Source organism: Hermetia illucens, chromosome 1 (genome assembly GCF_905115235.1).
Source record: "Hermetia illucens chromosome 1, iHerIll2.2.curated.20191125, whole genome shotgun sequence".
NCBI classification, from domain to species: domain Eukaryota; kingdom Metazoa; phylum Arthropoda; class Insecta; order Diptera; family Stratiomyidae; genus Hermetia; species Hermetia illucens.
In genome coordinates this window covers 46,109,768-46,121,250 of record NC_051849.1, presented here as the reverse complement: position 1 = coordinate 46,121,250, position 11,483 = coordinate 46,109,768, and the positions used below count along the sequence as shown (strand labels likewise).

Genomic DNA, 11,483 nt, shown 5'->3' with positions numbered 1-11,483 from the left:
CTTGCATCCATGTGATTATGAACAATGGGTATCATCGTATATTCTACTTAGCCTTACCTAAATTTTGATTAATAGCTCATTACTACCAGTTAAAGTTGCGGTCGGGATCGAGGTTAACCTGTATCTCATTGACGTTTCTATAGACAATATTTTTCATCACTGACTTTCGGGCGTTTTCCTGTCACTACTGATGTTGAAAAGAATGGTCTAATGTCGATATTTTGCAAATGGCAGTTGGGGAACATCAACACTATTCTTCCTGCTCACCCGTGGAATTTTAACTACAGTTAAAGTGATAAAGATACTTCACGTAAACGTAAGTGTCCACCATTTTTTTGGACAGGTTTAAACGTTATCAACTCCGAAATGACCATGGATCGATCGTGATTTCATAGGTCCTTTACGAAAGCTACTGGTGACTATCAAGAACTGGTAGGCTGTCGATAACTATGCTAGCTATTTCCTGCTGCACTAATTGATCAGTGCAGGGTTTATATTGAGGATCAAGCTTAGTTCCTGTAGAATTAAGTGATGTTTTTCATGTTTCATGTTGGGTCGATTTACTTTTTAAGATTTCGTGGACAACAAAACCATATTAAAAACGATTCAATATACGTATGTATGCCCGTTTGACTCTCTGTCTGTCCACCTATTTGTCTGTATATTTTCTTAGGGAACTCTATCATGGATATGCATCTGTTGTCGAGGGGACGTATGCAAAACTACCGGCTACAATTTTCCATGTTTTCTCCGCACTGCCCCTGCGGGAGTATCGTTTTAGTACTGATTCTCCTAGTTGCATTAGTTACTTCCATCGTTAAACAGAATCCTGTTTAGTTTCGATTTTGATAGATAGATAGATAGATAGCTTTATTAGTGTAAATCAATTCATGTTCAGATACAATCAATATTTAAGTGATACAGACTAAGTCTTTTCAACTATGGTAAGTTGTGCAGTATAAACAATCTTAATAAGTGCAATCGCTTCAATTCTCAAAAATCCCCTAGGAAAATTTAAAAAAAACCTAGCTTGCATAGTTTCGACTTTTCTCCTAGAACTTTCAAATCTTGGAAAGATGAAGAAAAAGTGTGTTCGCACGTAGGACAATCCCCCGGATTCGTTTAAAACTGTGGCGAATCATACCTCTTCTCATCATGAGATAAACGGGTCTCATGCTATCTGTTACGCACCCAGTGATTTCATTCCCCCAGTATGTTTACTTATTTTTGCTGTGCCAGATATCATTGGTAGCGCGAAGGTTGGGTCTGCTGTTTTTGTTACGCATACTTTTTTCAGAACTGATTATTCCTATTGACGTGCAATTTCGTGAGATCCCTGCAACTGTATTCAGGGAATGATATGATTTTACTTTGACTTTAAGGGGTAGTGTCCGGATAGCAGAGCGGTTAGAGCACAACGGTGTCGTACGGAAGGTCGCGGTATAAATCTAACTGGTTGATGGGTGGGGGGAATTGTATCGCGATTTGACGTCGGATACCTGCCGACTCAGCTGCGTATAAGTACCTGAGTCAAATCAGGGTAATAATCTGGGGCGAGCGTAATGCTGAACACATTGCCTCCTATAGGGTACTATAATTCTGTAGTGTACCGTTATGGTCTTGAATGAAGTGCTCTAACACACTTCAAGGCTCTGATCCAATTGGATTGTAGCGCTAACGATCATTATTTAAGGGGTACTCCATATATGTAGCATGGCGAAGGAGTGCGTGGTCAAGTCAAAACATTAGAAAAAATAATCCATTCCAATATCTTACCAAATAAAGTATATTACTATATTTTTCATATATCATCATTTTCATTTTACGAGATTCTTTTGAACAAAGCAAAGCAAAGCAATTACTATGTCGTTTCTTGCATTCGACTAACATTCTCTTTAAAATTGCAATTAGATTTGCAAGATCGCTGATTTCAGGTTATGCTGTTGTAATTACTGGGTGTGATTGGCGCTGAACAAGAGGCGAGAGCTATCCCAAAACCTAGAAAAAAAAAGTTGGCGCTATGATAGCCCGTCTCGGAAATGGAAGGGACTTACAGTCTTTCACACGTCATTTTCCAAAAATTCACGTGTCCTTAACTGATGCGTGGGTCTCCACTGGAACCTGAAAAACAAACAAGGAAGGACATCTCGCGTTCTTAACAAAAGATCAACGCGCGAGCTAAATCTAGAAACGAAAGCAAAAAAAATAAATAACGGCACGGCCGCGCGTGGAGCCGTGAAATTCCGGATCCCACTGCCGCGATCAAAAGGAAAGATACACGATTAATCGCATCCTCAATCGATGCTTCTCCTGCCTCAGATGTTCTGTCCATTTCAACTATATATATAAATCCAGTATAGTAAAAATACATCAAAATAAAAAAAATATACAAAAAAACCAATAATCAACTATTAAAATTAGAAAGAAAACAATAGCTAAAACGAAAAATAAAAGAAAAGAAAGAATAAAAAAAATATAAAGAAAGGAAAAGAAAATAAAATGAATTAAAACAGATTACAAACAAGGAGAATTAAAATATAAATAAGAGATTGATAAAGTAATAAATCATGATAAAATAAAAGAAATCTTTTCAGCAATACCAATCCAATCCAAAGAGAGAAAAGTTAATCTTCTACAAATTCTACATTTATTATTTTAGTCAAATCATCCTTATGTCTATTAAGCTGACGAATACTTATGTACTTTTCCAAAATAATAAAATTGTCTCCTTTCTTCTCTTCCCTTCTGAAGTTTTCGCGCGTATTACACGGGCACAGGAAAATGTGTCTAACACACTCCGGCCAGAAATTATTGGGACTTCCGAAGCATGTGTTTATGACATGGATTTAACGTGATAGTTTCTTACTGAGATCCGGAGCTAAGTGTTTTCGCAAAGCTATGCCTTTATCATTGCCTAGGCCAGTTACTCTCCAAATAGTAAGCAAATACGAGGGTTGTCCAAAAGTACCGCACTTGACATAGAGATGAACACTGTATTAGAAAATACACAATCTATAAAGCATATGTTTCAAGTTGTGTGTTGGCAGCCATCCATAGTGAACGTTTTCAGTCAATTTGTAAAAATGGAGAAAATTGCTCATCGTTGTGTGATGCAATACTTTTATTTGTAAGGCATCAGCGTCATCAATATAAAAGCAGCTCCTTCGTTTAAAACAATAAAACATTGGGTAGCAGAGTTTGAACGAGCCCGTATGAGCTGCCTGTACGAGCTGCCAAAACGAGCCTGGCAGTGGTCGACCAAATAACGTGATGATTCTAGAAATGGTGAACAAAATCCACAAGGCGGTACTGGATGATCGTCGATTGAAAGTGCATGATTTGGCAGACATATTAACCGAAATTAAAATTGCGACATGAGAAAGCAGATGAAAATTTTCATGACAAAAAAAATTTCTGTCTTTTAAACCCCCTCCTTTTTATTTTAAGAATCCTATTACGATTGTCCCTAGTAGGGCTTCGAAAGAGGCATTCCTTCCAAAATAAAATTAAATTATCACCTGGAGAAAATTAGGATAGTGCGTCTGCGGGAACCAGAATAAGATCACTCTGTACATCATATACAGCTACTCTGCATCTCAGACTTCGGGCGAAGATACCACGGAAGGTTTTAATGAAAAATTTATGAGCTCTTTGCATTTGACAGACAGCGGTTCGTAAAAGCCAGGGAGGGTTATAGGAAGCGAGTGGTCTGAATATACTTATAAAATGAAATTATGATGGACCCAATTATGATGGTTGAATGCTTGAAGCGACGACTACCCCTATTTTTTGGATGAAACCCTCCCTTGGAGGAGACCAATTACACCAAGTGGTTCATCAAATTGTGTTCAGTGTGTGGGACAGCGAATCAACGCCTGACGACGGCAAAGAGGCATTATCTGTCTCATACATAAAAAGGGAGATATCGCACAGAGCAGCAATTATAGAGGTATCACGTTGCTGAGTATCATCTATAAGATATTCTCCGCTATCTTGCTAGGCCGGATGGCCCAACACGCCCAGAACATCATTGGCCCATACCAAAGAGGCTTCACTCCAGGCAAATCAGCAACAGATCAGATTTTCTCTCTGCGGCAAGCGATGGAAAAACTGTTGGAATATGGACATCAGGTGCACCACTTTTTCATCAACTTTAAAGCCGCCTATGACAGCATAGCCAGGATAAAACTGTACACGGCCATGAGAGAATTGGGTATCCCGACGAAATTGGTAAGACTTATTAGGCTGACCCTGACCAATGTGCGAGGCCAGATAAAAGCAGCAGGATCACTCTCGAGACCATTCGACTTCAACAACGGCTTATGACAAGGGGATGCCCTATTATGTGTCCTTTGCGATGCTGAGGTAAATGCAAGAAGTACGATCCTCTTCAAGTCCACCCAACTATTGGCCTATGCTGACGATATCATGGGAAGAACGACCCGAGACGTACAAACTGCCTTCATCCAGATCGCGCAGGAGGCGCGAGATCTTGGGCTGCACATCAATGAAAGCAAGACAAAGTATATGGTGGCAACGTCAGCACCAAAAACCAATCAACCAACAACATCAAACCGCACTGGTCAAACGGGAAGAATAAAGATGGGCGACTACAACTTTGAAACCGTTGATAATTTCTCCTATCTAGGGTCGAAAATCACAACCGATAACAGCTACGACGATGAAATTGGCGCACGGTTGCTGGCAGCCAACAGAGCCTATTTCAGCTTACAAAAGCTGTTCCGCTCAAAACGTCTCACCATAGGGTTAAACCTCTTAGTGTACAAGATAATGATGTTGCCAATCCTCATGTATTCTTCGGAAACTACGGTTTTTAGCAAATACAACTGCAAACTCCTTCGAGAGGAATCCTCCGAAGAATTTTCTGCGCCCTACTGAAAATGGATGGTTCTGTAGCCTACATAACGACGAAATCTATGAGCTCAATAGGTTACGATGGGCCATACGGATAAAGTGCCGTATGGATGAGGATGATTCAGCCCGGAAAGTCTATAAGGGCAATATCTATTTTAGGAAAAGAAGACGAGGCAGACCCTGCCTGAGATGGAGCGATGGCGTAGGTCAGGACGCCAGACAGCTTTTAGGGATATCGAATTGATGACCTCGGCGCAAAACCGGGATGTTTGGAGTTCCTTATTAAGGCAGGCCTAGACCGGAAACCAGTTGTTGCGCCGTTGATGATGGTGATGAATCTTCCCTCCCTCTTTTACTCTGGAAGTACGACTTTGCTCTAGTTAATAGATTTGAATCGTTGACGCTAATCATCCAGTGTATCAGAAGTTCAAAGATAATAGCTCGCAGATTGAATATTTTGGAAATGTGGGGAGCTCCTTCTGTCAGGTGCTTCACGTACAGCTCCACAATTCTGATGAATGTTAATGCTAGAAAAGATTTTTTCAGCACTGTCGATCTTTTCCTTAGTCACTCTGTTTTACAGAACTTTTTGCGACCGCCTTGATCTGGTTTTAACTTCTGCAAAAATTAATTGCTTAGCTGATGCAGCTCGCGTTTTTTTCTTATTTTTGTCCTCTTGAGTGCCCATTACCGTCTAGACATTGATTGTTTTTTGTCTACCGCTTTTAACATCGATGGATAGAAACTAATAAAAATTAACAATTGTTTCTGCCTTTTTGTGATGTTTTCATATCATGAAGTATCAAATTGTTAAGGAGGACCTAGTTCCAGTGTGTAGTGAATGTTGTACAAAAATAAGGGAGAAGAACGGCGACTGACGTTTCCATTCAATGTAGAGGCAACTCATTAGATGATGTCTCACCTTTGCATTGGTAGCAGCATAATCAGAAGTATGACCTGGGGTTCGTCCAGGGCAGAGATAACTCATCAGACGCTGCGTCAATTTTACTGTGGGAACAGTGTGACCGAAGTGGTTACAAGTTAGCATTTCTTCCGTTATATTAATTCAAAAACACGACATGTGTATGAATTATAATGAAGACAAAAACCGCCTTGTAACATTCAGGATTAAGACGGCCGAGGCGGATCGGACCAGTTGGAAAGCAACATACTTCCTCGGTTGTGGTTCACGGAACCCTCATCTTTAGGCAAGCACCTAAGTTGCAAAAATTATGACTTGCGGTTTTGTTCACTTGGATGCTTGAATGAGGGTTCTGTGGACCACAACCGAGAAAGTATGTTGCTTTCCAAGTTGATGGCGGACTTAGGAACCCCCGATTCTTAAACAAAATTCTATAATCAGAAGGGTTTCCCAAGTGATCGTGGCTCCTTTATATACATTGGCAAATACGACATAAATGCGAATTATATTCAGAACAAAGGGGATCCTGAGTATTTAAGGAGGATGTATCATATTAATCTGTGCTCTCATGTGATGATGACCAACCTCGCCACGTAGAAGAGGAGTTGGTTGAAGGGAAGAGATGATGAAGTGCTATCAAGTGCCATGTGCAAACTTACCATGGTGACTGAAACCCATGATTGAAAATACAAAGAGTCTGGGTAGGGAAAAAGGTTTCCTTTCTTGACAAAATTAGAAAATGCAATAAGGGAACGTACCTAATACACTTAATGGTCCGCATTGGGAGCCATTTTAAAGTAACCTCAGGTTGGAAGATGCTCAAAAGGTTAACGTAGGTTAGCTCCAGGTGTAATCTTGCGGTGTTTCTAGCGATTAATTTATTTGAAGTAATTAGATAGTATTTACTTTTTCGCTGGTATTATTTATTTTATTCACATATAACGATTTTTCAGGACCAACCTAAGACGTGTAGTATTGATGAAGAGAAGTATGCCGATAAAATAAATAACACATGCGAAAAAGGAAAAACGGTCTTATTATTTCAAATAAAGTGGGTTAGATATTGACAGTCAAAAAGACAACCCTATCCATTACCCCCAACTAAATCCCATAGTGGTGAGTAATGGTATGTGGGTGATTAATTAAGTAGAGCGGGACTTACGTCTCAAAAACCTGCGAGGTCGCTTTATACTAGTGATTACCCAATGTGAACTACAGCTCCTTCTTTGTCGTTGATGAAAGTCATTGCACAAAACTGAGGATTGATATGATTAAATTTAAAACTTTGGTGACAATAACCCTCAAAAAGGTCTGCTAACAATTTGATGATATCTACAGTAATGATTGTTTATCGATTAATCAAACTTTTAATAAATTAAAATGTTGACTGTGTGACGTCTGTGCAATGAATTAACTCTATGCTTTGCAGCTCCTTTTACAAGTAAGCCACCACTTCTGGAATATCATTTTACGAAATATCGAAATAAAAGCTAAGATTATTTTTATTTGGGGTATAAGCAATGAAAGTGGAAAGTTTGGTGTGAATTCGGCCATTACTTATAATGCTTAAATATATATTCGCACTAAAAGGCGTACATAAACTTGTTCTCGTAAGGTCTAGCAAATCCACAAAATCTTCATATCTGAGGCTACCTAGGGTTCGTTTGAATTTTGCGATAAGCAACACGAGCTGTTAATGAAGTAACAAGTTTCGCGACTATTTTTTTTTAGCTTTTGCTCGTTGCCAACATAAGAACAAAGTATTTCAACCCTTTAAGGTTCTTTTTCAAATCTATTATTAAAAATTCGATCCACTTTCAATGCCTAAAATAGTTTTTTTTAAGTGTATTTGTCATTCTAACGGTTTTCATTCAAAATTCTTCATTGCAGGATCGGTACAATGTAAAACGAGGAAATTATTCCAAATTAGGAGAACCGGATTTGAAGTTCTTTGAAAAAGTTGTGGGTGCAAAGCACATGATCACTGATCCCAGTGAACTCAGCGGGTACAATTCGGATTTCTGGAAAAGCGCAAAAGGTAACAAAGCATTGATTTCCATCTCATAGATTTAAGTTTCTTATCTGCCCTTTTACCTCTGTTCAGGTGATGGCCGCCTAGTTTTAAAACCAAAATCAACAGAAGAAGTTTCGGCCATATTAGCGTATTGTAACGAACGGAAGCTTGCTGTTTGCCCTCAAGGTGGAAATACTGGTTTGGTCGGAGGAGGAGTTCCTGTCTTCGACGAAATAATCATATCCTTACAAAATTTGAATAAAATTGAGAGTATTGACGATCTAACTGGCATCCTCATATGCCAATCTGGATGTATCCTGGAGAATTTAGAACATAAAGCCAATGAATTAGGGCTTTGTGTTCCTCTCGATTTAGGAGCGAAAAGCTCATGCCATATTGGTGGAAATGTTTCAACAAATGCTGGAGGACTTCGTTTGTTGCGCTATGGAAATCTGCACGGATCAGTATTGGGAGTTGAAGCAGTGCTAGCAGATGGAAAGGTTATGGATTTGATGTCGAACTTCAAAAAGGACAATACTGGGTATCATTTAAAACATATGTTCATAGGATCTGAGGGAACTTTGGGCATTGTAACGAAGGTTGCTATGCAATTAGCTCAGATGTCGAAATCTGTACATGTTGCATTTTTAGGTAAAATCAGTTTTATTTTAATTCTTTGAGAAATATTAAATTGCTTTTGTCATAGGTCTTCCATCTTTTGATAAGGTGCTGGAAACGTTCAAGATGGCGAAACAAGATCTTGGAGAAATTTTATCAGCTTGCGAATTGATTGATGAGAAAGCGTACCAAAGTAGTATAACTAAATGCGATTTACAGTGAGTATATACTATATTTTCTAAATTTTGATATATTTTTAAATATGTTTCCATCAGTTTAAGATGTTTTCGAACATATTAAGATTTACCACTGGGTATTTCACATCTTGATTACACACTTCCTACAACAACATTTTTTGGCTCTTTTTACATTTTATACCCCTATTTAAATAGCATGGTAGGTAGACGTCTCCTCCAAAACTCCCCATAGAGCAGGGCGGACTTGGCGGTGGGATCTATTACCATTAGCCGATTTAAAGGCTACACTCCAGCCGCTGCCTTGTTCACTAGTGTTTCGATACATTGGATAGAGCTCATGTTCAAGTCGAGCGTCAGTCCATTATGGATGAAAGGTTGGGATTCTTTTTTTAATCCCAACTACTTCGGTTTTCCTCAACGCAAGACGCTAATCTGTTGTGTGGCGGAGCATCATTGATGCAACTTTTCTGGCAAATCGGGTTTTAGTATATCGTCGTAAGAAACGTCCCAGCGATCCGGTCTTGGGATGGAACCTTGTGCTACCCCCGACAGGAAGCGGTCTCTCATATAATCCACACCCACGTTGGATTTCTCTGCTCTAAAACCGAACTGCCTTGGCAGCACGGAACCTTTTTCGCGAGACTACTTCTCAGAAGCTTTTTGAACATTTTTTTCGGCTGCTTCATGCATCCTATAGAGAAGTGTTGAATGTGTCGAAAAGTAACTCCGCCGATGGTAGAACACCATCTGTTGTACGTTTGTCGCTGGTTCCTGGCACTTTCTCGCTTTTCGTAAAGAGGACTACCTCTTACCGGCCTTTAATGGTGAAAAATTGCCAATCCTCGCACATTCAACGCTGTTGTCATCAACCGCAAAGGAATAATGTTTGTACGATGTTGGTCGGCATTAGGTGAAAAAGGTTCTGGCAGAGCCTCGATCTTTCTGGTGATCAGTTTGTAACGGAGCCTTCTGGGATTCCCAACCACCTCGCTGACTAACCCCTCATTCTGGCTGTTCCACCAGGATACGTCCCTTGATGACTTGACCGTCTTAGCCGGATAGATAGCCTCGTATGTGCCAATGGCGATTTGAGGCCTTCCACAACTATTTCTAGCTCTATTTTGCTCTTCATGTCATCGCTCACCTGCAGCTGAACCTTGTTGTCACTCAGGTGTCTAGTGTAGGAGTGCCAGTCTGTTCTCCTGGGATCCCTTATTATTCTATCTATTTCTGAGTGGCATTTAATGTCGAATTTGATTATTCTGTGATCCGTCATAGAACGCTCCTCCTTGATAAAGCCGTTCATCAAAGTGTTCCTTAGAGTTATGTCTAGTACCTCTTGTCTGGTGCTGGTCAAAATTGTTGGCGTGTTCCCTGTATTGTGTTTCTAACTTAGAACTGAGGATGAATTCCAGAAGGTATTAACCTCTTCGATTAATATCGTTGCTTCCCCAGACTTCATGGTGGGTGTTGGCATCCAGCCGAGGAGAAGTAGTACCTTACTCGTGCAGAACTTTACCAGTCTAGCGACTAATTCCAGTGGGATCCGGGTGTCGTATCTGGGAGGTATCCTGAAGCCACGACTACCTCCCGAGTTCTTCTCCCAGCTTCCAGTGACATTTGGGCAGCCATGAGGTCTCCAGTTACTCACTTGAAAGACTTATGTACCTTAAGTTTCCTTTGAGAACGATGCAAGTTCTTGGTTTTTCACAAAAGGAATTCCAAATTATCTGCATACTTCTTCCTTGCAGATCGCAGATCTGCCCCGGTATAACAAGAGTTCTTCAGCCAGCACTATTCCAATGTTATCCTTGCAACTTGCCCTTGCAATAACTGCAGTTGCAATTTTTGAAAGGTGCAGGTAGGGCTATTTTAGTGTTCGCCGTCGGTTTCATAGTGTTTGGATCGACATGGCACTTTCTTGCGTTTCGTCGCCGGCTTGAGCCCAAAAGTCTAGGTCAAGTCCTTCAGCTTCTCCCTTTCTGTGGGTGGTAGCTCCACTTCCCTGCTCGCTGCTACCTTTTCAGCTTCTATAGTCTCCGCCATTCCGTCGGGGACCTTAGTAGACTTTCCAGTCGATGTCCTTGGTTTCTCTCTGTGCACGTGCACAAGTATGCTATCAAATCTCTAATTGTTACGGCTTTTAATTGCTTCCAGGGATCGATCGTGAGCAGTTTGCCTTTGCCCTCCTCGTTGCTTCTAAAATTCTCCATAATCGTGTGTGGAGATCTATGTTTTGAGTGATAAGGAGGGGCAAAATGAATTGTCAACAAGTGTGCCCCTGGTATATCATCTCCAGCACATGTCGACAGTTCCATTCCCTTCAATCCTGACCGTTTAGGAACTATAGTGCTAAACCAGTCCGCCGTGTCCTCCATCGCGCAATCTAACTGTATAAGACCTGGTCGAACACGCATGCCAGTAAACACAAGCTCCTTATCCCATCCCTCACAGATCTCCATGAAAAATAGGTCTCAATTATTGCTTGCTGCTCATCAATGAGTATTTGCTCCGGAAATACTTTCGGTAGTATGGCCGGTGTAATGCTCTTTAATGCGTTTGCATAGCTAAGGGCGGGTCTCCTGGCTCCTGTCTTCACTCCCAACCTCTCCGAGATTTCCCCTTTCTTGGGATCAGGTTTAGGTTTCTTGGGAGCATTTCCCTCCTGCGGGCTCTCAACTTTCTTACCTCGAATGATAGCATAGATATCATTGAGCATTGTGCCTCTGGAGCCTATCTTCTTCCTGACATCTGATATGGGGACCTCCTAACCTAGGACTGCTTAACCTCCTAACTTTTCTCTTCCTGGGTGTAATCATGTGGCCCTCAGTTTTGCGGAGATGTGCCGGTTTGGTAA

At 40.7% G+C, this 11,483-nt stretch overlaps 1 protein-coding gene across 2 annotated transcripts in view; it reads left to right on the top strand.

The window, feature by feature from the left end:
• Nucleotides 1-11,483, top strand: part of LOC119646869 (D-2-hydroxyglutarate dehydrogenase, mitochondrial) — a 152,131-nt gene that overhangs the window by 121,600 nt on the left and 19,048 nt on the right. For both annotated transcript variants that reach the window (XM_038047494.1, XM_038047493.1), the window contains exons 3-5: nt 7,688-7,835; nt 7,902-8,462; nt 8,518-8,647. In XM_038047494.1, coding sequence (XP_037903422.1) covers nt 7,688-7,835; nt 7,902-8,462; nt 8,518-8,647 — 839 coding nt within the window. The remainder of the gene's footprint in view (nt 1-7,687; nt 7,836-7,901; nt 8,463-8,517; nt 8,648-11,483) is intronic.